Source organism: Salvelinus alpinus, chromosome 1 (assembly GCF_045679555.1).
Source record: "Salvelinus alpinus chromosome 1, SLU_Salpinus.1, whole genome shotgun sequence".
NCBI classification, from domain to species: domain Eukaryota; kingdom Metazoa; phylum Chordata; class Actinopteri; order Salmoniformes; family Salmonidae; genus Salvelinus; species Salvelinus alpinus.
The window spans coordinates 19,124,391-19,152,326 of record NC_092086.1 but is presented as its reverse complement, the minus strand read 5'-3'; the positions used below and the strand labels follow the sequence as shown (position 1 = coordinate 19,152,326).

At 47.0% G+C, this 27,936-nt stretch overlaps 1 protein-coding gene across 4 annotated transcripts in view; it reads right to left on the bottom strand.

The window, feature by feature from the left end:
- Positions 1-27,936, bottom strand: part of LOC139570932 (BAR/IMD domain-containing adapter protein 2-like) — a 174,740-nt gene that overhangs the window by 80,857 nt on the left and 65,947 nt on the right. For all 4 annotated transcript variants that reach the window (XM_071393289.1, XM_071393295.1, XM_071393280.1 and 1 more), the window contains exon 3: positions 23,977-24,063. In XM_071393289.1, coding sequence (XP_071249390.1) covers positions 23,977-24,063 — 87 coding nt within the window. The remainder of the gene's footprint in view (positions 1-23,976; positions 24,064-27,936) is intronic.

Genomic DNA, 27,936 nt, shown 5'->3' with positions numbered 1-27,936 from the left:
CATTAACTCTATTTATGAACCACGTCTCCTTCCCTCGTTCTCTATGCACCCCACACATTAACTCTATTTATGAACCACGTCTCCTTCCCTCGTTCTCTATGCACCCCACACATTAACTCTATTTATGAACCACGTCTCCTTCCCTCGTTCTCTATGCACCCCCACACATTAACTCTATTTATGAACCACGTCTCCTTCCCTCGTTCTCTATGCACCCCCACACATTAACTCTATTTATGAACCACGTCTCCTTCCCTCGTTCTCTATGCACCCCACACATTAACTCTATTTATGAACCACGTCTCCTTCCCTCGTTCTCTATGCACCCCACACATTAACTCTATTTATGAACCACGTCTCCTTCCCTCGTTCTCTATGCACCCCCACACATTAACTCTATTTATGAACCACGTCTCCTTACCTCGTTCTCTATGCACCCCACACATTAACTCTATTTATGAACCACGTCTCCTTCCCTCGTTCTCTATGCACCCCCACACATTAACTCTATTTATGAACCACGTCTCCTTCCCTCGTTCTCTATGCACCCCCACACAGTAACTCTATTTATGAACCACGTTTCCTTCCCTCGTTCTCTATGCACCCCACACATTAACTCTATTTATGAACGAACGTCTCCTTCCCTCGTTCTCTATGCACCCCCACACATTAACTCTATTTATGAACGAACGTCTCCTTCCCTCGTTCTCTATGCACCCCACACATTAACTCTATTTATGAACCACGTCTCCTTCCCTCGTTCTCTATGCACCCCACACATTAACTCTATTTATGAACCACGTCTCCTTCCCTCGTTCTCTATGCACCCCACACATTAACTCTATTTATGAACCACGTCTCCTTCCCTCGTTCTCTATGCACCCCACACATTAACTCTATTTATGAACCACGTCTCCTTCCCTCGTTCTCTATGCACCCCACACATTAACTCTATTTATGAACCACGTCTCCTTCCCTCGTTCTCTATGCACCCCACACATTAACTCTATTTATGAACCACGTCTCCTTCCCTCGTTCTCTATGCACCCCACACATTAACTCTATTTATGAACCACGTCTCCTTCCCTCGTTCTCTATGCACCCCACACATTAACTCTATTTATGAACCACGTCTCCTTCCCTCGTTCTCTATGCACCCCACACATTAACTCTATTTATGAACCACGTCTCCTTCCCTCGTTCTCTATGCACCCCACACATTAACTCTATTTATGAACCACGTCTCCTTCCCTCGTTCTCTATGCACCCCCACACATTAACTCTATTTATGAACCACGTCTCCTTCCCTCGTTCTCTATGCACCCCACACATTAACTCTATTTATGAACCACGTCTCCTTCCCTCGTTCTCTATTCACCCCACACATTAACTCTATTTATGAACCACGTCTCCTTCCCTCGTTCTCTATGCAGCCCACACAGTAACTCTATTTATGAACCACGTCTCCTTCCCTCGTTCTCTATGCACCCCACACAGTAACTCTATTTATGAACCACGTCTCCTTCCCTCGTTCTCTATGCACCCCACACATTAACTCTATTTATGAACCACGTCTCCTTCCCTCGTTCTCTATGCACCCCACACATTAACTCTATTTATGAACCACGTCTCCTTCCCTCGTTCTCGATGCAGCCCAGGTATCCACCCATCCCTTTTCTATCCAACTGTCTTATTAAAACTCTTCTCCCAGTGACCTCAGCCTCTGTGGAGGAAGCTTGTTGATCAACGCACTACATAACCAAAAGTATGTGGACACCTGCTCGTCAAACATCTCATTCCAAAATCATGGCCATTAATATGGAGTTGGTCCCCCCTTCTGGGAAGACTTTCCACTGTTGGAACATTGCTGTGGGGACTTGCTTCCATTCAGACACAAGAGCATTAGTGAAGACGGGCGCTGATGTTGGGCGATTAGGCCTGGCTCGCAGTCGGCGTTTCAATTCATCCCAAAGGTGTTCGACAATAACAGCACTTACAGTTGACCGGGGCAGGACTAGCAGGGCAGAAATTTGACGAACTGACTTGTTGGAAAGGTGGCATCCTATGACGGTGCCACATTGAAAGTCACTGAGCTCTTCAGTAAGGCCAGTCTACTGTCATTGTTTGTCTATGGAGATTGCATGGCTGTGTGCTAAATTTTATACACTTGGCAGCAACGGTGTGGCTGAAATAGCCGAATCCACTCATTTGAAGGAGTGTCCACATACTTTTGTCTATATAGTGTGTGTCTGTGTGTGAGGCATGATAGCACAGTGCTAAAAGTGTCAGAGCCTGGTGGCTGTGTAGTTCTCTGTGTGTGTGTGTGTGTGTGTGTGCGTGCATGTGTTTGTTTGTCAGAGCCTGTGTAGTCCCAGGCCACGGCTGCTCCCTACAGCCTACTGACCCAGTAACTTGTTCTACCATGACGTCATCACCCCTGCATGTAGGACAACAGCAGAGACAGTAGGGTCTGTTCAGGAGGGTGTAGTGTTACAGAACTTCAGATTGTATACATTTCTGAGACAGTAGGGTCTGTTCAGGAGGGCGTAGCGTTACAGAACTTCAGATTGTATACATTCCTGAGACAGTAGGGTCTGAATCACAGCTAAGGGTCACAGTCTCTACCTCAGTGGACTGAATGACAGCTAAGGGTCACAGTCTCTACCTCAGTGGACTGAAGGACAGCTAAGGGTCACAGTCTCTACCTCAGTGGACCGAAGGACAGCTAAGGGTCACAGTCTCTACCTCAGTGGACCGAAGGACAGCTAAGGGTCACAGTCTCTACCTCAGTGGACTGAAGGACAGCTAAGGGTCACAGTCTCTACCTCAGTGGACTGAAGGACAGCTAAGGGTCACAGTCTCTACCTCAGTGGACTGAAGGACAGCTAAGGGTCACAGTCTCTACCTCAGTGGACTGATTGACAGCTAAGGGTCACAGTCTCTACCTCAGTGGACTGATTGACAGCTAAGGGTCACAGTCTCTACCTCAGTGGACTGAAGGACAGCTAAGGGTCACAGTCTCTACCTCAGTGGACTGAATCACAGCTAAGGGTCACAGTCTCTACCTCAGTGGACTGAAGGACAGCTAAGGGTCACAGTCTCTACCTCAGTGGACTGAAGGACAGCTAAGGGTCACAGTCTCTACCTCAGTGGACTGACGGACAGCTAAGGGTCACAGTCTCTACCTCAGTGGACTGAAGGACAGCTAAGGGTCAGTCTCTACCTCAGTGGACCGAAGGACAGCTAAGGGTCACAGTCTCTACCTCAGTGGACTGAAGGACAGCTAAGGGTCACAGTCTCTACCTCAGTGGACTGAAGGACAGCTAAGGGTCACAGTCTCTACCTCAGTGGACTGAAGGACAGCTAAGGGTCACAGTCTCTACCTCAGTGGACCGAAGGACAGCTAAGGGTCACAGTCTCTACCTCAGTGGACTGATTGACAGCTAAGGGTCACAGTCTCTACCTCAGTGGACTGAATCACAGCTAAGGGTCACAGTCTCTACCTCAGTGGACTGAAGGACAGCTAAGGGTCACAGTCTCTACCTCAGTGGACTGAAGGACAGCTAAGGGTCACAGTCTCTACCTCAGTGGACTGATTGACAGCTAAGGGTCACAGTCTCTACCTCAGTGGACTGATTGACAGCTAAGGGTCACAGTCTCTACCTCAGTGGACTGAATCACAGCTAAGGGTCAGTCTCTACCTCAGTGGACCGAAGGACAGCTAAGGGTCACAGTCTCTACCTCAGTGGACCGAAGGACAGCTAAGGGTCACAGTCTCTACCTCAGTGGACAGAAGGACAGCTAAGGATCACAGTCTCTACCTCAGTGGAGAGTAGAGAGAGAGAGGAGAGTAGAGAGAGAGGAGAAGAGAAAGAGAGAGAGCGGGGAGAGGTCGAGGAGAGAGAAAAAGACAGAAAGAGGGATAGAAAGAGACAGAGGAGCAAGAGAGAGAGAGGGATAGAAAGAGAGACAGACAGACCCAGTCAAACTCAATAGTGTGACAGAGATAAAAATCGAGATAGTAACCTTAGTGCAAAGCAGGAGGAGGAAAACAACACAACAAAAGACTTGAGAATTGTCTCTATGAAATGACCTCCAGCAACACTTCCAGCTCAGCCAGCTGAGGAGCAGAGTCCTCTGTTGTCCAGGAGAATCCTACTTCTCTGCTTCAGACTACAGAGGCAATGGAAACAGCAGAGAGTGATGAGAATACTGCTCATCATGATGAGATGGAGAGAGTAAAGAGAGCGAAATATCCCTCTCGTGTGACCAAACTCCAGTCTGAAGACAATGGAAATCAGACAGCCTGTAATTTCCCCAGCACCCTCTACCACAGTAATCAGAACTGTATCAGGGAGCAGGGGAGAGGAGTGATTCACCACACAACTCTCTCTCTCCCTCACCGTCACACTACTAACCATACACACACACCTTACACACGCTAATTAATAAACACGTCCACCCCCCAAAAAGAGAGGGCAAAATCGTTGCTTGCTTTATTGAATTTTATAAAACATTCCATTCGGCACGAAGGTCTATTTTTCAGAATTTTCCAAAGTGGGCTTGGTGGTAAAGGTTTATGATTTAATAAAATATATGCACACAGAAAATCAAAAACCAAAGAACATCTTTATTTTTGCGAGGTCGAGGTGTGAGACAAGGCTGCAGTTTGAGTCCAAACCTTTTCAACATTTACATCAATGCATTAGCAGACAGGTTAGACCATTCTGCAGCCCCAGGACTCACACTATTTGGCACAGAGGTAAAACACCTGCTATATGTAGTACTGATGTATTTGTGTTGACAGTTGGTGGTAATGGTAGTAGTAGTCATGATGGTGGTAATGGTAGTAGTAGTCATGATGGTGGTAATGGTAGTAGTAGTCATGATGGTGGTAATGGTAGTAGTAGTAATGATGGTGGTAATGGTAGTAGTAGTAATGATGGTGGTAATGGTAGTAGTAGTAATGATGGTGGTAATGGTAGTAGTAGTAATGATGGTGGTAATGGTAGTAGTAGTAGTAATGATGGTGGTAATGGTAGTAGTAGTAGTAATGATGGTGGTAATGGTAGTAGTAGTAATGATGGTGGTAATGGTAGTAGTAGTAATGATGGTGGTAATGGTAGTAGTAGTAATGATGGTGGTAATGGTAGTAGTAGTAATGATGGTGGTAATGGTAGTAGTAGTAATGATGGTGGTAATGGTAGTAGTAGTAATGATGGTGGTAATGGTAGTAGTAGTAATGATGGTGGTAATGGTAGTAGTAGTAATGATGGTGGTAATGGTAGTAGTAGTAATGATGGTGGTAATGGTAGTAGTAGTAATGATGGTGGTAATGGTAGTAGTAGTAATGATGGTGGTAATGGTAGTAGTAGTAATGATGGTGGTAATGGTAGTAGTAGTAATGATGGTGGTAATGGTAGTAGTAGTAATGATGGTGGTAATGGTAGTAGTAGTAATGATGGTGGTAATGGTAGTAGTAGTAATGATGGTGGTAATGGTAGTAGTAGTAATGATGGTGGTAGTAGTAGTAGTACTGATGGTGGTAGTAGTAGTAGTACTGATGGTGGTAGTAGTAGTAGATGGTGGTAGTAGTAGTAATGATGGTGGTAGTAGTAGTAGTAATGATGGTGGTAGTAGTAGTAGTACTGATGGTGGTAGTAGTAGTAGTAGTAATGATGGTGGTAGTTGCAGTACTGATGTAATTGTGATGATAGTTGGTGGTAATGGTAGTAGTAGTAATGATGGTGGTAGTAGTAGTAGTAATGATTGTGGTAATGGTAGTAGTAGTAATGATGGTGGTAATGGTAGTAGTAGTAATGATGGTGGTAATGGTAGTAGTAGTACTGATGGTGGTAATGGTAGTAGTAGTAATGATGGTGGTAATGGTAGTAGTAGTAATGATGGTGGTAGTAGTAGTAGTAATGATGGTGGTAGTTGCAGTACTGATGTAATTGTGATGATAGTTGGTGGTAATGGTAGTAGTAAGGACAGCTGTAGTATTAGTGGTAATAATAGTGGTGGTAGCATTCATTTTAGTGGTAATAATAGTGGTGGTAGCATTCATTTTAGTGGTAATAATAGTGGTGGTAGCATTCATTTTAGTGGTAATAATAGTGTTGGTAGCATTCATTTTAGTGGTAATAATAGTGGTGGTAGCATTCATTTTAGTGGTAATAATAGTGTTGGTAGCATTCATTTTAGTGGTAATAATAGTGGTGGTAGCATTCATTTTAGTGGTAATAATAGTGGTGGTAGCATTCATTTTAGTGGTAATAATAGTGGTGGTAGCATTCATTTTAGTGGTAATAATAGTGTTGGTAGCATTCATTTTAGTGGTAATAATAGTGGTGGTAGCATTCATTTTAGTGGTAATAATAGTGGTGGTAGCATTCATTTTAGTGGTAATAATAGTGGTGGTGGCATTCATTTTAGTGGTAATAATAGTGGTGGTGGCATTCATTTTAGTGGTAATAATAGTGGTGGTGGCATTCATTTTAGTGGTAATAATAGTGGTGGTAGCATTCATTTTAGTGGTAATAATAGTAGCCTGTTCAATTTCCATGTTTAGCCTTTTATTGTCCCTGTTATGTACTCTGTTATTCTAGTACTATTCACTGCTGTTATTTATATTAGTTAGTTCATTATTACTGATAATCTTACTACAATAAAGCAACGGTGAGAGAGAGGGGAGCAAGAGCGAGGGGAGAGAGAGGGGAGAATGCGAGAGAGAGAGAGAGAGGAGAACGTGAGTGCGCGAGAGAGAGAGAGAGAAAGAGAGATTGTGTCAGCCACTGGTCTCCCAACATGCATTGCGTGTCACCTATATAGAGCAGGTGCAGGCAGGGAGGGACCTCTGGGAGTGAGGAGCTGAGCTAAGAAAAGAGCAGAGCTGAGCTAAGAAAAGAGCTCCCTGCTCCCATTCTAACAGAGCGAGGTGGTAGAGGGAGAGAGGTGGTAGAGGGAGAGAGGTGGTAGAGGGAGAGAGGTGGTAGAGGGAGAGAGGTGTGACAGACTACTGGAACAGTGGAAAAATCCCCGCTAGCTAGCACTGTGTATGTGAGCGCACGCGAGAGAGTGTGTGTGTTCTGATGTCATGGTTTGCTCTTGGTAGTTATAAACAAGAGCCATAAACTCCATTTACACATGAACGTGTGCGTGCATGCATGCGCCAGCGTATTGCTACATGTTACACATGCCTCTTGGAGGAGGGAACCCTGTTCCCCTGCTACACTCAACTCCCCGTGAGTGAAAGAGGTATGGGACTGTATGTGACCTTGACGATGTGGTGATTCATTCGTCTACTTGGTCTGATCCTCTCGCCACCTTGAAAAGTGTGTTTCAGTGGTTGGAGAATGCTGCTTTAACCCTCAATGTGGCCAAGTGTGAGTTTGGGAAGGCTACTGTGACTTACTTAGGGAAGCAGGTGGGACGAGGTCAAGTGTGAGTTTGGGAAGGCTACTGTGACTTACTTAGGGAAGCAGGTGGGACGAGGTCAAGTGTGAGTTTGGGAAGGCTACTGTGACTTACTTAGGGAAGCAGGTGGGACGAGGTCAAGTGTGAGTTTGGGAAGGCTACTGTGACTTACTTAGGGAAGCAGGTGGGACGAGGTCAAGTGTACCCAGTAACTGGCAAAGTGTTTTTTTATAAAGTGTGCAAAAGCAATTGTTGCTTTTCCTGCTCCCACGACTCGCCGCCAGTTGTGCAGATTCCTGGGGATGGTAGTGGTACTACGGTAGTAGTACGGTAGTAGCTCCCCTTACATCTCTGCTTAATCCCAAAGTACCATTTAAGTGGTCCCAAGAATGTAACTATGCTTTTGAGTCCGCCAAAGCGCTACTTTGTAGTGCCCCAGTGCTTGCCGCCCCCAACTTTGACAAACCTTTTAAGTTGGAGGTTGACGCTAGTATAGTGGGGGGGGGTGGGTGGGTGCGGTTCTCTTACAGGAAGATGAAGACGGAGGGGATCGGCCCGTCAGTTTCTTCTCCCGTAAGTTCAACTCGTGTCAGTCAAGGTACTCTACCATTGAACCAGAGACGCTGGCTTTATTGCTAGCCTTACAGTTTTTTTGAGGAATATGTGGGCTCCAGGGCCTTGCCTGTACTGGTCTTCACAGACCATAATCCTTTGGTGTTTTTGAAGCAAATGTACAAGTCAGAACCGCCGCCTTATGCGGTGGGCTCTGATTGTACAGGGATACAATATACAGATGAACTATGTGAAGGGTTCGGCGAATGTGGTTGCCGACGCTCTATCACGGGTTTAGTAACTGGGGATGCGTGTTGATTTTTGGGAGTTTGCAGGTTTTGGGGTGGGCTTGTTACGTTTCCCAGTTTCTGTGTTGTTTTGTTTGTATGTGTTTGAATGTGTGTATTTCAGAAAATGGATTCCTGGATTCTAAACAGCTGATTGGTCGGCCCCATCAACGATTGGAGCTCTGAACCCTCCCTCTCGTCAGGGGAAACAGCTGTTTTCCCCTGTTTCCCCTATTTCCTGAAATACACACATACAAACCCACCCCAAAACCTGCAAACTCCCAATTAGTCTTTTTGGGTAAATCTAAGAGCTTTATAAAATATTTGGCCATTATTCTTAAAAAATTATTGTTGGTTTTTGATCATTGCTAGAAAATAATTTAAGTCTTGCCATAGATTTTCAAGACAATTTGAATAAAAAATGTAACTAGGCCACTCACGAACATGCAATGTCATCTTGGTAAGCAATTCCAGTGTAGATTTGTCTTTGTCTTTTAGGTTTTTGTCCTGCTGAAAAGTGAATTTGACTCCTTGTGTCTGTTGCAAAGATGACAACCAGGTTTTGCCTGTGCTTAGCTGTATTCAGTTTATTTTTATCCCAAAAAACTCCCTAGGCCTTCCAATGACAAGCATACCCATAACATGATGCGCCCACCAACATTCTTGAAAATATGAAGCGGTACTCAGTGATGTGTTGGATTTGCCCAAAACATAACACTTTGTATTCAGGACAAAAAGTTAAGTAATACTGCAAAAATGTGGCAAAGAAATTAAGTGCCTTGATGCAAACAGGATGCATGTTTTGCAATATTTTTTATCTGTACAGTCTTCCTTTTCACTGTGTTATTTAGGTTAATATTGTGGAGTAACTACAATGTTTATCCATCCTCAGTTCTAATATCACAACCATTAAAGTCACCATTGGCCTCATAGTGAAGTCCCTGGGTAGCTTCCTCCCCCGCAACTCAGTTAGGAAGGACGCCTGTATCTTTGTAGTGACTGGGTGTATTGAAACATCATCCAAAGTGTAATTAATAACTTCACCATGCTCAAAGGGATATTCGGTATATTTCTTTGCGAGGCTTTAAAAAACCTCCCTGGTCTTTGTGGTTGAATCTGTGCTTGAAATTCACTACTCAATTGAGGGACCTTACAGATAATTGTATATATAGGGTACAGAGATTGATAGTCATTCAAAAATCATGTTAACCACTATTATTGAAAACAGAGTGAGTCCGTACAACTTGTGTGATTTGTTAAGCACATGTTTAGTCAAGGCTTGTCATAACAAAGGGGTCGAATACTTATTGACTCAAAACATTTCAGCTTTTCATTTTTTATGAATTTCAGAAATGTTCTACAACCAAAATTCCACTTTGACATTATGGGAGTATTATGTATGGATCAGTGACACAATAACTCTATTTAAATCCATTTTAAATTCAGGCTGTAACTCAACACAATGTGGGAAAAGTAAAGGGGTGTGAATACTTTCTGAAAGCTCTGTAGCTGCATCATATCCATTAACCTAAAAAAGACAATTACGCTAAATCACTTTTTATGCCTAATTTCCCCTGTGTCATCCTCATTACAGTGTGTGTGTGTGTGTGTGTGTGTGTGTGTGTGTGTGTGTGTTCTTCATTACTAAGGTAATCACCGTTAGATGCTACTTAATGTGTCAGGTGTCAAATAGTATTTGTTTTCTTTCAAATTACTTGAAACGTTTTAATGAGCATGTCTGAAGTTCCAGAAGGACACTTGCACTTTGGGACTATTCCATTGGTTCTATCACATCAGGTAGGCTCAATCATACACTGAAAAAAACATTATTTGAACCCAGGTCTGGTTGGTAATTACTGAGGGATGTTAGATGTTAATTACGTGCTACTCCCTCCAACCACTAGGTAAACTACGGTACTTGAGCCCTGATTTCCCACAGTACATATCAGTGTGCTGATTCCTCCGTGATTAGACCCTGATGGTAAAGTAAACAGAGAATATCATGGGGGTTTGTGAAGAGGGAAACAAGGCGTCTGCAAGTTGTGTTGTATTCTGACTAGCCTAGTCCCCCGCAGACTGTAGCTAGCCCAGTCCCCCGCAGACTGTAGCTAGCCCAGTCCCCCGCAGACTGTAGCTAGCCCAGTCCCCCGCAGACTGTAGCTAGCCCAGTCCCCCGCAGACTGTAGCTAGCCCAGTCCCCCGCAGACTGTAGCTAGCCCAGTCCCCCGCAGACTGTAGCTAGCCTAGTCCCCCGCAGACTGTAGCTAGCCTAGTCCCCCGCAGACTGTAGCTAGCCCAGTCCCCCGCAGACTGTAGCTAGCCCAGTCCCCCGCAGACTGTAGCTAGCCCAGTCCCCCGCAGACTGTAGCTAGCCCAGTCCCCCGCAGACTGTAGCTAGCCCAGTCCCCCGCAGACTGTAGCTAGCCCAGTCCCCCGCAGACTGTAGCTAGCCTAGTCCCCCGCAGACTGTAGCTAGCCCAGTCCCCCGCAGACTGTAGCTAGCCCAGTCCCCCGCAGACTGTAGCTAGCCCAGTCCCCCGCAGACTGTAGCTAGCCTAGTCCCCCGCAGACTGTAGCTAGCCTAGTCCCCCGCAGACTGTAGCTAGCCTAGTCCCCGGCAGACTGTAGCTAGCCTAGTCCCCCGCAGACTGTAGCTAGCCTAGTCCCCCGCAGACTGTAGCTATCCCTCTAGCTGTGTGTGTGTAGCGTCTTTCAAATCCTTCATTAAACATAACTTTATTAAAAGGCCCAGTGCAGTTCATTTATTTGAGTTTTTCCTGTGTTTTAAATATGTTCTGTTAAAATCTCCACCCGGCACAGCCAGAAGAGGACTGGCCACCCCTCATAGCCTGGTTCCTCTCTAGGTTTCTTCCTAGGTTTTGGCCTTTCTAGGGAGTTTTTGCTTGCTGTTTGGGGTTTTAGGCTGGGTTTCTGTACAGCACTTTGAGATATCAGCTGGATGTAAGAAGGGCTATATAAATACATTTGATTTGATATATATTTCCACGCAGGTTGGAATAATACTGTGAAATCATTAAAATAATTAGAATGCCCTTGTAGTGTAAGAGCTGTTTGAAAAGACCACCTGAAATTTCAGCCTGTTGGGTGGGAGGGAGTTTTGGCCTTCCATGGTGACATCACTATGCAGTAAATTAGTTAACAGACCAATAAGAAAGAGAGTTCCAAACCTCTGCCAGTAACAGTTAGTTTTCCCCTCCCAACTCAAACACTCCCACACAGCCCTAGCAAAATTCTTGCTTGTGAAATTGCTCTTTGCTAAGAAGCTATTAATACTTAATTGTTACCCAGAAATTATTTGACATTGAGATCAAAACAGCATTGGACCTTCAAACCTAATAGATGAGATCAATATTCCATTGTAGGCGTTTAAAAGGGCTCAATGTAGGTGGTTAACCCCATATAAATAGTATTATTAGAACAGGCATCCTCAACTGAGGCTAATTACCCAATCTAGTAATTATATTTGTATGGTTGAATCCAATCCTGTGTGTCTCATAGCTTCAGAATGTAGTGAAACTGAGGCTAACCATGTAGGGCAGCTGGCAGGGCGGAGCGACGAGCCCAGAGCAGAGCAGAGAAGAGCTCTGAACTCTTCACCTGAGCAGGGGGATATACCGGGGAAATGGAGCTCAGTATTTCACTAAGCATCATAATTTACACACATTGCGTCCCAAATTACACCCTATACCCTATATAGTGCACTACTTTCAACCTGAGCTCTATGGCACCCTGTGGGCCTGGTTAAAAGTAAGGCACTGTATATGGAATAGGGTGCTATTTGAGACACAGCCACAGGCTCTGTGCTGGCTTCTAAAGTCTAATAAATAAAACTAAAACATGGCGTGTCACTTTAGTTGATAATAAATAACAGCAGAGTCCATCTTCTGAAACCATCTGAAACCCTACCTCGTCAAAGAGAACCTTAAATAATCCCACAGCACCTTTCATGAACTTGACTGTTTCCCCTCCTCTTACTAGCTCTGACTCTGCTGATAGCTACTTTACTGAGGACAAATGTATTTACTAAGACTGAGATATGTGGATGGAAATGCCACCATTGTAATATGTGTCTGTTAAGCATATTCTTACCCTTCTACAGAGGAGGGAGTTAGGGGAGGAGAGGAAGACGTGGATGAAAGAGGGATGGAAGGAGGAGAGAAGAGGGAGAGAAATGTGGGAGAGAAGAGAGCTTGAAGAGGGAGAGAAGAGAGGAGGAGGAGAAGAGAGGAGGGCGAGAAGAGGGGGAGAACCTGGGGAGGAGGAGAAGAAAGCTGGGGAGGGAGAGAGAAGAGAGGAGGGAGAGAAGAGAGGGAGAACCTGGGGAGGAGGAGAAGAGAGGAGGGAGAGAAAGAGAGGAGGGAGAGAAGAGGGGGAGAACCTGGGGAGGAGGAGAAGAGAGCTGGGGAGGGAGAGAGAAGAGAGGAGGGAGAGAAGAGGGGGAGAACCTGGGGAGGAGGAGAAGAGAGCTGGGGAGGGAGAGAGAAGAAGAAAGAAGAGATGTGGGAGCGAGGACAGGAAAGGAGAGAGTTGGGAGGAGGGAAAGAAAGATGAGAGAAAGAGATGGAGTGTGAGGCGTGTGTGAGTGGGAGGAAGGGAGAGTGACGGGATGATTAGACCAAGCCGAGGAGGGGAATGAGTGTGTGTGGGGGTGGGGGTGGAGGGACCACAGTCTCCTTTGGCACAGGGAATACACACACAAACGTCTCAAACACTATATAGTCACACACACACCAGTCAAAGTCACATTCTATGATTTATCATATATTTATGTAAAGCTGAGGACTATAGTTTACAATGTAATGAAACCTGTACGGAATCAACCTGTGGAATATCTGATGTTCTGATAATAAAATGGCATGAGAGAACATTATCTCTAAAAGCAGTTTAAGTACACGCTTCAAGCATAATGAGAGAGACAGAGACAGAGAGACAGAGAGACAGAGAGACAGAGAGACAGAGGAGAGAAAGAGAGAGACAGAGGAGAGAAAGAGAGCGAGAGAGAGGAGAGAGAAAGGATGACAGTAAAAGCTGCCTTGTCTCAGATGTGTAGGTGGAACCATTTACAGTCAGTCTCATAATGAACCCAACGGCTTTAACAGACTAACAGCCACTAAACACGCAGAGAAAAATACAGATCACCCCCAGGCAGTCGACGTACCACAGCGCAACACACACATACACACCTGGACACACACACCAGCCACAGACACGCCAGAGAGAGTGAAGAACAAACATGCTGGTACAGGCCCTGTTGATGCTCTACTCCCCTGTAGCAGTGGAACAGGAAACCCCTAGCATGAGGTGCCTCACCTCTGACTGTGGCTGTCTCCCTAGAGAGAGAGCTACAACTACAGGGGGAAGTGTAGCCACAACGCAGCCACTGCTAGCTAGCCTACTTCAGCAGCACTGTATCATTTTAGTCAATAAGATTTCTTGCAACGTAAGTTTAACTTTCTGAACATTCGAGACGTGTAGTCCACTTGTCATTCCATCTCCTTTGCATTAGCGTAGCCTCTTCTGTAGCCTGTCAACTATGTGTCTGTCTATCCCTCTTCTCTCCTCTCTGCACAGACCACACAAACGCTTCACACCGCGTGGCCGCTGCCTGGTGGTCCCAGCGCGCACGACCCACGTGGAGTTCCAGGTCTCCGGCAGCCTCTGGAACTGCCGATCTGCGGCCAACAAGGCAGAGTTCATCTCAGCCTATGCTTCCCTCCAGTCCCTCGACTTCTTGGCACTGACGGAAACATGGATTACCACAGATAACACTGCTACTCCTACCGCTCTCTCCTCGTCTGCCCACGTGTTCTCGCACACCCCGAGAGCTTCTGGTCAGCGGGGTGGTGGCACTGGGATCCTCATCTCCCCCAAGTGGACATTCTCTCTTTCTCCCCTGACCCATCTGTCTATCGCCTCCTTTGAATTCCATGCTGTCACAGTTACCAGCCCTTTCAAGCTTAACATCCTTATCATTTATCGCCCCCCAGGTTCCCTTGGAGAGTTCATCAATGAGCTTGACGCCTTGATAAGCTCCTTTCCTGAGGATGGCTCACCTCTCACAGTTCTGGGTGACTTTAACCTCCCCACGTCTACCTTTGACTCATTCCTCTCTGCCTCCTTCTTTCCACTCCTCTCCTCTTTTGACCTCACCCTCTCACCTTCCCCCCCTACTCACAAGGCAGGCAATACGCTTGACCTCATCTTTACTAGATGCTGTGCTTCCACTAATCTCATTGCAACTCCCCTCCAAGTCTCCGACCACTACCTTGTATCCTTTTCCCTCTCGCTCTCATCTAACACTTCCCACACTGCCCCTACTCGGATGGTATCGCGCCGTCCCAACCTTCGCTCTCTCTCCCCCGCTACTCTCTCCTCTTCCATCCTATCATCTCTTCCCTCTGCTCAAACCTTCTCCAACCTATCTCCTGATTCTGCCTCCTCAACCCTCCTCTCCTCCCTTTCTGCATCCTTTGACTCTCTATGTCCCCTATCCTCCAGGCCGGCTCGGTCCTCCGCTCCTGCTCCGTGGCTCGACGACTCATTGCGAGCTCACAGAACAGGGCTCCGGGCAGCCGAGCGGAAATGGAGGAAAACTCGCCTCCCTGCGGACCTGGCATCCTTTCACTCCCTCCTCTCTACATTCTCCTCTTCTGTCTCTGCTGCTAAAGCCACTTTCTACCACTCTAAATTCCAAGCATCTGCCTCTAACCCTAGGAAGCTCTTTGCCACCTTCTCCTCCCTCCTGAATCCTCCTCCCCCTCCCCCCCCCCTCCTCCCTCTCTGCGGATGACTTCGTCAACCATTTTGAAAAGAAGGTCGACGACATCCGATCCTCGTTTGCTAAGTCAAACGACACCGCTGGTTCTGCTCACACTGCCCTACCCTGTGCTTTGACCTCTTTCTCCCCTCTCTCTCCAGATGAAATCTCGCGTCTTGTGACGGCCGGCCGCCCAACAACCTGCCCGCTTGACCCTATCCCCTCCTCTCTTCTCCAGACCATTTCCGGAGACCTTCTCCCCTACCTCACCTCGCTCATCAACTCATCCTTGACCGCTGGCTACGTCCCTTCCGTCTTCAAGAGAGCGAGAGTTGCACCCTTTCTGAAAAAACCTACACTCGATCCCTCTGATGTCAACAACTACAGACCAGTATCCCTTCTTTCTTTTCTCTCCAAAACTCTTGAACGTGCCGTCCTTGGCCAGCTCTCCTGCTATCTCTCTCAGAATGACCTTCTTGATCCAAATCAGTCAGGTTTCAAGACTAGTCATTCAACTGAGACTGCTCTTCTCTGTGTCACGGAGGCGCTCCGCACTGCTAAAGCTAACTCTCTCTCCTCTGCTCTCATCCTTCTAGACCTATCGGCTGCCTTTGATACTGTGAACCATCAGATCCTCCTCTCCACCCTCTCCGAGTTGGGCATCTCCGGCGCGGCCCACGCTTGGATTGCGTCCTACCTGACAGGTCGCTCCTACCAGGTGGCGTGGCGAGAATCTGTCTCCGCACCACGTGCTCTCACCACTGGTGTCCCCCAGGGCTCTGTTCTAGGCCCTCTCCTATTCTCGCTATACACCAAGTCACTTGGCTCTGTCATATCCTCACATGGTCTCTCCTATCATTGCTATGCAGACGACACACAATTAATCTTCTCCTTTCCCCCTTCTGATAACCAGGTGGCGAATCGCATCTCTGCATGTCTGGCAGACATATCAGTGTGGATGACGGATCACCACCTCAAGCTGAACCTCGGCAAGACGGAGCTGCTCTTCCTCCCGGGGAAGGACTGCCCGTTCCATGATCTTGCCATCACGCTTGACAACTCCATTGTGTCCTCCTCCCAGAGCGCTAGGAACCTTGGCGTGATCCTGGACAACACCCTGTCGTTCTCAACCAACATCAAGGCGGTGACCCGTTCCTGTAGGTTCATGCTCTACAACATTCGCAGAGTACGACCCTGCCTCACACAGGAAGCGGCGCAGGTCCTAATCCAGGCACTTGTCATCTCCCGTCTGGATTACTGCAACTCGCTGTTGGCTGGGCTCCCTGCCTGTGCGATTAAACCCCTACAACTCATCCAGAACGCCGCAGCCCGTTTGGTGTTCAACCTTCCCAAGTTCTCTCACGTCACCCCGCTCCTCCGCTCTCTCCACTGGCTTCCAGTTGAAGCTCGCATCCGCTACAAGACCATGGTGCTTGCCTACGGAGCTGTGAGGGGAACGGCACCTCCGTACCTTCAGGCTCTGATCAGGCCCTACACCCAAACAAGGGCACTGCGTTCATCCACCTCTGGCCTGCTCGCCTCCCTACCTCTGAGGAAGTACAGCTCCCGCTCAGCCCAGTCAAAACTGTTCGCTGCTCTGGCACCCCAATGGTGGAACAAACTCCCCCACGACGCCAGGTCAGCGGAATCAATCACCACCTTCCGGAGACACCTGAAACCCCACCTCTTTAAGGAATACCTAGGATAGGATAAAGTAATCCTTCTAACCCCCCCCCCCCCCCTTAGAGTTAGATGCACTATTGTAAAGTGGTTGTTCCACTGGACATCATAAGGTGAATGCACCAACTTGTAAGTCGCTCTGGATAAGAGCGTCTGCTAAATGACTTAAATGTAAATGTAAATGTAAGTGGGCGTGGTCTACCTAGAGAGAGAGCTTCAACTACAGGGGGAAGTGGGCGTGGTCTACCTAGAGAGAGAGCTACAACTACAGGAGAAAGTGGGTGTGGTCTACCTAGAGAGAGCTACAACTACAGGGGAAAGTGGGTGTGGTCTACCTAGAGAGAGAGAGCTACAACTACAGGAGAAAGTGGGTGTGGTCTACCTAGAGAGAGCTACAACTACAGGAGAAAGTGGGTGTGGTCTACCTAGAAAGAGAGCTTCAACTACAGGGGGAAGTGGGCGTGGTCTACCTAGAGAGAGAGATACAACTACAGGGGAAAGTGGGTGTGGTCTACCTAGAGAGAGAGCTACAACTACAGGGGGAAGTGGGTGTGGTCTACCTAGAGAGAGCTACAACTACAGGGGGAAGTGGGCGTGGTCTACCTAGAGAGAGAGCTACAACTACAGGGGGAAGTGGGTGTGGTCTCCCTAGAGAGAGAGCTTCAACTACAGGGGGAAGTGGGCGTGGTCTACCTAGAGAGAGAGCTACAACTACAGGGGGAAGTGGGTGTGGTCTACCTAGAGAGAGAGCTACAACTACAGGAGAAAGTGGGTGTGGTCTACCTAGAGAGAGAGCTACAACTACAGGGGGAAGTGGGTGTGGTCTACCTAGAGAGAGAGCTACAACTACAGGGGACAGTGGGTGTGGTCTACCTAGAGAGAGAGAGAGCTACGACTACAGGAGAAAGTGGGCGTGGTCTACCTAGAGAGAGATACAACTACAGGGGAAGTGGGTGTGGTCTACCTAGAGAGAGCTACAACTACAGGGGGAAGTGGGTGTGGTCTACCTAGAGAGAGAGAGCTACAACTACAGGGGGAAGTGGGCGTGGTCTACCTAGAGAGAGAGCTACAACTACAGGGGGAAGTGGGCGTGGTCTACCTAGAGAGAGATACAACTACAGGGGGAAGTGGGTGTGGTCTACCTAGAGAGAACTACAACTACAGGGGGAAGTGGGTGTGGTCTACCTAGAGAGAGCTACAACTACATGGGGAAGTGGGTGTGGTCTACCTAGAGAGCTACAACTACAGGGGGAAGTGGGTGTGGTCTACCTAGAGAGAGCTACAACTACAGGGGGAAGTGGGTGTGGTCTACCTAGAGAGAGAGAGCTACAACTACAGGGGGAAGTGGGTGTGGTCTACCTAGAGAGAGAGCGATACAACTACAGGGGGAAGTGGGTGTGGTCTACCTAGAGAGAGCTACAACTCAAGGGGGAAGTGGGTGTGGTCTACCTAGAGAGAGCTACAACTACAGGGGGAAGTGGGTGTGGTCTACCTAGAGAGAGCTACAACTACAGGGGGAAGTGGGTGTGGTCTACCTAGAGAGAGATACAACTACAGGGGGAAGTGGGTGTGGTCTACCTAGAGAGAGCTACAACTACAGGGGGAAGTGGGTGTGGTCTACCTAGAGAGAGCTACAACTACAGGGGGAAGTGGGTGTGGTCTACCTAGAGAGAGAGCTACAACTACAGGGGGAAGTGGGCGTGGTCTACCTAGAGAGAGAGAGCTACAACTACAGGGGGAAGTGGGCGTGGTCTACCTAGAGAGAGAGAGCTACAACTACAGGGGAAAGTGGGTGTGGTCTACCTAGAGAGAGCTACAACTACAGGGGAAAGTGGGTGTGGTCTACCTAGAGAGAGAGCTACAACTACAGGAGACAGTGGGTGTGGTCTACCTAGAGAGAGAGAGAGCTACGACTACAGGAGAAAGTGGGCGTGGTCTACCTAGAGAGAGATACAACTACAGGGGAAGTGGGTGTGGTCTACCTAGAGAGAGCTACAACTACAGGGGGAAGTGGGTGTGGTCTACCTAGAGAGAGAGAGAGCTACAACTACAGGGGGAAGTGGGCGTGGTCTACCTAGAGAGAGAGCTACAACTACAGGGGGAAGTGGGCGTGGTCTACCTAGAGAGAGATACAACTACAGGGGGAAGTGGGTGTGGTCTACCTAGAGAGAACTACAACTACAGGGGGAAGTGGGTGTGGTCTACCTAGAGAGAGCTACAACTACATGGGGAAGTGGGTGTGGTCTACCTAGAGAGCTACAACTACAGGGGGAAGTGGGTGTGGTCTACCTAGAGAGAGCTACAACTACAGGGGGAAGTGGGTGTGGTCTACCTAGAGAGAGAGAGCTACAACTACAGGGGGAAGTGGGTGTGGTCTACCTAGAGAGAGAGCGATACAACTACAGGGGGAAGTGGGTGTGGTCTACCTAGAGAGAGCTACAACTCAAGGGGGAAGTGGGTGTGGTCTACCTAGAGAGAGCTACAACTACAGGGGGAAGTGGGTGTGGTCTACCTAGAGAGAGCTACAACTACAGGGGGAAGTGGGTGTGGTCTACCTAGAGAGAGATACAACTACAGGGGGAAGTGGGTGTGGTCTACCTAGAGAGAGAGCTACAACTACAGGGGGAAGTGGGCGTGGTCTACCTAGAGAGAGAGAGCTACAACTACAGGGGGAAGTGGGCGTGGTCTACCTAGAGAGAGAGAGCTACAACTACAGGGGGAAGTGGGTGTGGTCTACCTAGAGAGAGAGAGCTACAACTACAGGGGGAAGTGGGTGTGGTCTACCTAGAGAGAGAGAGCTACAACTACAGGGGGAAGTGGGTGTGGTCTACCTAGAGAGAGAGAGCTACAACTACAGGGGGAAGTGGGCGTGGTCTACCTAGAGAGAGAGAGCTACAACTACAGGGGGAAGTGGGTGTGGTCTACACATAGTATGGAAGAGTAGACATTGGAACAACATTAGTTACGTAGTGTTATTATCAAAAACATGTTGATGTGTTGGAACTATTCACACTTTGATGTCACACACACACACACACACACACACACACACACACACACACACACACACACACACACACACACACACACACACACACACAGGAATGAATAATTCCAAATATATAGTTGAATCCGTTGAGAAAGCCTATGGAGAAGAGGGGGATCGGTTTCACACACACATCTATCCTGGAGACAGACACACCTCTATGGGACAGACATTGTGTTCCTGTAGAGAGGGTCTGAGCTGGGTAAATGGTTTGAGATATGGTCTGTTACCCACACATGTTAACACCTTGAAATCAATGGGGAACATCTAAGGGCTCAGGGCTGTGTCTGTGTCTGTGTCTGTGTCTGTGTCTGTGTCTGTGTCTGTGTCTGTGTCTGTGTCTGTGGTGTGTGTGTGTGTGTGTGGTGTGGAAAATCCCACAGCACCCCCCCCCCCCCCTCCTTACCCCCACAAAAAGCATACCTTTCATGAACTAACACTCCCACTTTCCCCCACTAGAGATACCTGTACTAATAGCTACTTTGATGAAAAATGTACTTACAATGACTGAGATATGTGGTCTCACCCAGCGCTCTTCAGATGAATTAACTAACTGTATGTCTCTCTGGATGAGAGCGTCTGCTAAATGCCTAACGTGTAAATGTAAAATGAAAAGCTCTTTTACTGAATAAAACATCCACACATACCTTGTCTTTCCCTCTGGCTGACTGATTGGCTCAGGGAAGCCCCACTACTACACCTGACAGAACCCCCCCCCCCCCAGCTGTCCTACTACAGAACACCCCCACAGCTGTCCTACTACAGAACACCCCCACAGCTGTCCTACTACACCCTACAGAACAGAGCCATGAAAACCTGTCAGAATCAACAGCTTGTTGTACATGGATCAAGGAGAGGAGAATCCTATCACAGAGACTGATGTCTTCACAGACACTGATGTCTTCACAGACACTGATGTTCCCAGAGTGGAGATAAAACATCGGGACCGCCAGCTGTTGCCACGGCAACTATTGTATCTGAGGGCAGCAGCTCTGGTCAACGTGTGGATCTGTAGACCTTTATAAATGGACCAGGACACAAGGAAGGACACACACACACACACACACACACACACACACACACACACACACACACACACCCTCTCTGAGCTGAAACCAATCCACCAAGCTGCTGTCTGTCACAAAATGAAATGACTTTTTGAAATCTAATTTGCAGAAGACGTCTCCTCTCGCTCTTTCTCTCTCCTTCTCTGCATCTCTTCTATATCCTCATCATACATGATAAATAGCTCTCCTCCACTTTGACAAGGTGTGAGTTCAAAATGGCACCCCACTACCCATAGGGCCCTGGTCAAAAGTTAGATCTTACCAAATGTCCAGTTAAGGGTTTCTGCTTGTATTAGACGTCGACCGATTTAAATCGGAATGGACGATTAATTAGGGTCGATTTCAAGTTCATAACAATCAGTAATCTTCATTTTTGGACGCCGATTACATTGTACTCCACGAGGAGACTGCGTGGCAGGCTGACCACCTGTTACGCGAGTGCAGCAAGGAGCCAAGGTAAGGTGCTAGCTAGCATTAAACGTATCTTATAAAAAACAATCAATCTTCACATAATCACTAGTTAACTACACATGGTTGATGATATTACTAGTTTAACTAGCTTGTCCTGCGTGGCATACAATCTATGCGGTGCCTGTTAATTTATCATCGAATCACAGCCTACTTCTCCAAAACGGGTGATGATTTAACAAACGCATTAGTGAAAAAAGAACTGTCGTTGAACCAATGTGTACCTCACCATAAACATCAATGCCTTTCTTAAAATCAATACACAAGTATATTTTTAAACCTGCATATTTAGTTAAAAGAAATGCATGTTCGCAGGTATATGCAGCAGTTTGGGCCGCCTGGCTCGTTGCGAACTGTGTGAAGACCATTTCTTCCTAACAAAAACCGTAATTAATTTGCCAGAATTTTACATAATTATGACATAACATTGAAGGTTGTACAATGTAACAGCAATATTTAGACTTAGGGGGTTGCCACCCGTTAGATAAAATACAGAACGGTTCCGTATTTCACTGAAAGAATAAACGTTTTGTTTTCGAAATGATAGGTCATTAATATGGTCAAATCTGGAAACTAAGGCTGGTATTTATGTGTGTTTATTATAATTAAGTCTATGATTTGATAGAGCAGTCTGACTGAGCGGTGGTAGGCAGCAGCAGCCTCGTAAGCATCCATTCAAACAGCACTTTACCGGTTTGCCAGCAGCTCAGCGCTGTTTATGACTTCAAGCCTATCAACTCCCGAGATTAGGCTGGCAATACTAAAGTGCCTATAAGAACATCCAATAGTCAAAGGTATATGAACTACAAATGGTATAGAGAGAAATAGTCCTACAATTCCTATAATAACTACAACCTAAAACTTCTTACCTGGGAATATTGAAGACTCATGTTAAAAGGAACCACCAGCTTTCATATGTTCTCATGTTCTGAGCAAGGAACTTAAACGTTAGCTTTCTTACATGGCACATATTGCACTTTTACTTTCTTCTCCAACACTGTTTTTGCATTATTTAAACCAAATTTAACATTTTTCATTATTTATTTGAGACTAAATTGATATTTATTTATTATATTAAGTTAAAATAAAAATGTTAATTCAGTATTGTTGTAATTGTCATTATTAGAAAAATATATATTAATAATAAATAAAACGCCCGATTCATCGGTATCGGCGTTAAAAATCATATTCGGTCGACCTCTAGCTTGTCTGATCTAAATTGCTATCATTTAATGATGACATCATCCATCTTTTCATATTTGTCAAATGGCTGTGTTGGTCGGCACTTTCTCCCTGTGTTGGTCGGCACTTTCTCCCTGTGTTGGTCGGCACTTTCTCCCTGTGTTGGTCGGCACTTTCTCCCTGTGTTGGTCGGCACTTTCTCCCTGTGTTGGTCGGCACTTTCTCCCTTTTAAAATTCTTTCTAAATCAGAAAATGGACAAAATTCAATGGATGTCAATCAACAAAGAAATAAGACTATGTTGAAGGCTATAGGTGCAGAGGACTGAACGGCCCACTAATGTGTCTGTAGGTGTACCGACGAGAAGGCACACAAAGGTATGTACAATTGGTATTGGTTTGTCACATAATGTTATGCAAATCACATGTAGGTTATCACCACATATGTATTAATGGTTTCTCTAAAACCTTCTAGCAGCAGTCATCTTCCTCCTCCCTGACCTCTTCAACAAAGATCCTACGTTATGGACAAGATGTGTGTATGAAAACCAGTCAAAAGTGAACAATGTTTTCATTGACATTTACAACAAAAAACAAGGTTTGAATACGGTCATGTGCACGTTTTGTTACTCATCTGTATAAGTCATATTTGAGTTTTCACAGACTTCACCCTCCCTACACCTCTGGTGAATAGAACTGGAAACCTGTTCCATCAGCATGCACTGAAAAACCATTCTGGCTGTGGATACCCAGGATATTTACATTTACATTTAAGTCATTTAGCAGACGCTCTTATCCAGAGCGACTTACAAATTGGAAAGTTCATACATATTCATCCTGGTCCCCCCGTGGGGAATGAACCCACAACCCTGGCGTTGCACGCGCCATGCTCTACCAACTGAGCCACACGGGACTATATCAACACACTAACATGCCAGGGGATAACCTGATTGAACGTGGAGCTCTGCTGGGAGTTTACCTCATATTTACATTTTGGAATTCTGCTTTTCCACTAAAATCATAAAACACTAAAATATTTTGTTATTGTTGTTGTTGATATGCATATTAATAATAGTCGTGGGTAAAAAAAAAAAGAACCCAAAAAGGTTATTTGAGGAACCATTAAGGGGGTTCTTTGAAGAACTTAGAGGTTCCCCCACAGTTCAATTTGAGGAATCCCTAAAAGATCTTCCAGGAAGCTTTTCTTTTTAGAGTGTATGAGTGACCCCACAATGCTGCCTGCGTGGAAAACGAAGACCGGGTCATCTCTCTACAGACCTGACATTACTGTGACACAAACACAGGAAGTGACAGTGTGTGTGTGTTGGCCAGCAGGAGAGCCCAGTTAACCGCCCCTTTAGGTCCAGGGAAGGGAAAGAGATATGTGGCAGCTGATAGACACGGACAAACTGACTTACAGTACAAACACTAAGACAAGCATTGAATAGCCCTTTAGGTCCAGGGACGGGCAGGACACAACAACATCCTGACAGACTACTCACCCATGTCCTTGGACCCCTGGCTCTCACTGGCCAGCTCTCCCATCCTCACCAGGGCATCAAAGTAGCCTTTAGCAGCAAACGTCACATCTGGGGACAGAGGAGGAACAGCATGAGATCAGGGTCAGAGGTAGAGAGGTAGAGGGCAACTCCGTAGCCTATAAAGCAGTACACACACACACACACACACACACACACACACACACACACACACACACACACACACACACACACACACACACACACACACACACACACACACACACACACAGAGAGAGAGAAGACACTGCTACAGTATTAATGGTGTGTCTCATGTGGAAAGAGAGGACGATGCTACAGTATTAATGGCGTGTCACATCGCTCCTGGGCGGCTGCAGGCACAGGCCCCATCTGTCACACATATTGGTGGATAATTCACCTCCTAACCAAACCAGCTCTACTGCCAGCCATCACTACTGACTGGTAATTATTACTTTCTCATTTAACACAGCTAGATTCATGGACAGTTCACCATCCTCACAGGTTGCTGTTGTCACTCACTGGGGACAGGCAGAGAGGAAGCAGCTCACGGGATCCTGAACAACGTGTTATTATGGCCTGTCTAGTGCAGCTAGCTGGATCCTGAACAACGTGTTATGGCCTGTCTAGTGCAGCTAGCTGGATCCTGAACAGAGTGTTATTATGGCCTGTCTAGTGCAGCTAGCTGGATCCTGAACAACGTGTTATTATGGCCTGTCTACTGCAGCTAGCTGGATCCTGAACAACGTGTTATTATGGCCTGTCTAGTGCAGCTAGCTGGATCCTGAACAGCGTGTTATTATGGCCTGTCTAGTGCAGCTAGCTGGATCCTGAACAACGTGTTATTATGGCCTGTCTAGTGCAGCTAGCTGGATCCTGAACAACGTGTTATTATGGCCTGTCTACTGCAGCTAGCTGGATCCTGAACAACGTGTTATTATGGCCTGTCTAGTGCAGCTAGCTGGATCCTGAACAACGTGTTATTATGGCCTGTCTAGTGCAGCTAGCTGGATCCTGAACAACGTGTTATTATGGCCTGTCTAGTGCAGCTAGCTGGATCCTGAACAACGTGTTATTATGGCCTGTCTAGTGCAGCTAGCTGGATCCTGAACAACATGTTATTATGGCCTGTCTAGTGCAGCTAGCTGGATCCTGAACAGCGTGTTATTATGGCCTGTCTAGTGCAGCTAGCTGGATCCTGAACAACGTGTTATTATGGCCTGTCTAGTGCAGCTAGCTGGATCCTGAACAACGTGTTATTATGGCCTGTCTAGTGCAGCTAGCTGGATCCTGAACAACGTGTTATTATGGCCTGTCTAGTGCAGCTAGCTGGATCCTGAACAACGTGTCATTATGGTCTGTCTAGTGCAGCTAGCTGGATCCTGAACAACGTGTTATTATGGCCTGTCTAGTGCAGCTAGCTGTATCCTGAACAACGTGTTATTATGGTCTGTCTAGTGCAGCTAGCTGGATCCTGAACAACGTGTTATTATGGCATGTCTAGTGCAGCTAGCTGTATCCTGAACAACGTGTTATTATGGCATGTCTAGTGCAGCTAGCTGGATCCTGAACAACTAGTTATTATGGCATGTCTAGTGCAGCTAGCTGGATCCTGAACAACGTGTTATTATGGCATGTCTAGTGCAGCTAGCTGTATCCTGAACAACGTGTCATTATGGTCTGTCTAGTGCAGCTAGCTGGATCCTGAACAACGTGTTATTATGGCCTGTCTAGTGCAGCTAGCTGGATCCTGAACACCGTGTTATTATGGCCTGTCTAGTGCAGCTAGCTGGATCCTGAGCAACGTGTTATTATGGCCTGTCTAGTGCAGCTAGCAGGATCCTGAACAACTAGTTATTATGGCCTGTCTAGTGCAGCTAGCTGGATCCTGAACAACGTGTTATTATGGCCTGTCTAGTGCAGCTAGCTGGATCCTGAACAACGTGTTATTATGGCCTGTCTAGTGCAGCTAGCTGGATCCTGAACAACTAGTTATTATGGCCTGTCTAGTGCAGCTAGCTGGATCCTGAACAACGTGTTATTATGGCCTGTCTAGTGCAGCTAGCTGGATCCTGAACAACTAGTTATTATGGCCTGTCTAGTGCAGCTAGCTGGATTCAACCTAGACCAGCCCTGCTGCTGTGGCTGTCAACACTCACAGGGGACTGACAGGCTGTGAGAAGTGAGAACCAGAGTGGGCCAGAGTCAGACACCACTGCTGCCTGCCAACCTGCCACTCCCCAAGCAGGTAGACAGGAGTAGTGGCCAACTCTGGCCCGAGTCTGACTGACCATGAACAAACCAGCCCACTATCCATCATCACTGACAGTGGACAAGCAGACTGACTAACTCTGGCCCACCTGTACAACTCCTCACTTGTCATATCCAGCCCAGCACAGCTGGTAGGGGAATCTGGGTTCAGATGGCTGTTGTTCTAGATTAGAAGACTTGTTCCAGCCTGTCTTGTGTAAGAGCTGGAGCAGTGGTTTGTATTGGCTGTATTGATTGACAGTAGAATGGAGATAAGATGAGGATTGAGTAGGTTATTTTAATCTCTAAAGGTGATTGATTAGTAACTGGTCCTTTCTAGTTTAAAAGCCCCCATGTAGTCGTTTTCATTTGATTTCTGAATCATCACTGTATGTCTAATAAATCTCTCTGTTTATTTCATGAAAATAAAATATATATTTAATACTTTATTTCCCTGTGCCTCCTTTTGCCATTGAAATGCTTAGTCTGATTATGTGGGCGTGTTGATATAAATGTAATGAAGAGGGACAGACAGGACCGACGTAATGAAGAGGGACAGACAGGACCAACGTAATGAAGAGGGACAGACAGGACCAACGTAATGAAGAGGGACAGACAGGACCAATGTAATGAAGCGGGACAGACAGGACCAACGTAATGAAGAGGGACAGACAGGACCAACGTAATGAAGAGGGACAGACAGGACCAACGTAATGAAGAGGGACAGACAGGACCAACGTAATGATGAGGGACAGACCAGAGGATTAGGGTCTATGACTGGGCAGCAGACAGCAGGTGGGGGAGAGAAGGGTCAGACAGGACCAACGTAACGATGAGGGACAGACGAGAGGATTAGGGTCTATGCCTGGGCAGCAGACAGCGGGTGGGGGAGAGAAGGGTCAGACAGGACCAACGTAATGAAGAGGGACAGACCAGAGGATTAGGGTCTATGACTGGGCAGCAGACAGCGGGTGGGGGAGAGAAGGGTCAGACAGGACCAACGTAATGATGAGGGACAGACCAGAGGATTAGGGTCTATGACTGGGCAGCAGACAGCGGGTGGGGGAGAGAAGGGTCAGACAGGACCAACGTAATGATGAGGGACAGACCAGAGGATTAGGGTCTATGACTGGGCAGCAGACAGCGGGTGGGGGAGAGAAGGGTCAGACAGGACCAACGTAATGAAGAGGGACAGACAGGACCAACGTAATGAAGAGGGACAGACCAGAGGATTAGGGTCTATGACTGGGCAGCAGACAGCGGGTGGGGGAGAGAAGGGTCAGACAGGACCAACGTAAAGAAGAGGGACAGACAGGACCAACGTAATGAAGAGGGACAGACCAGAGGATTAGGGTCTATGACTGGGCAGCAGACAGCGGGTGGGGGAGAGAAGGGTCAGACAGGACCAACGTAATAATGAGGGACAGACCAGAGGATTAGGGTCTATGACTGGGCAGCAGACAGCGGGTGGGGGAGAGAAGGGTCAGACAGGACCAACGTAAAGAAGAGGGACAGACAGGACCAACGTAATGAAGAGGGACAGACCAGAGGATTAGGGTCTATGACTGGGCAGCAGACAGCGGGTGGGGGAGAGAAGGGTCAGACAGGACCAACGTAATGAAGAGGGACAGACAGGACCAACGTAATAAAGAGGGACAGACAGAACCAACGTAATGATGAGGGACAGACCAGAGG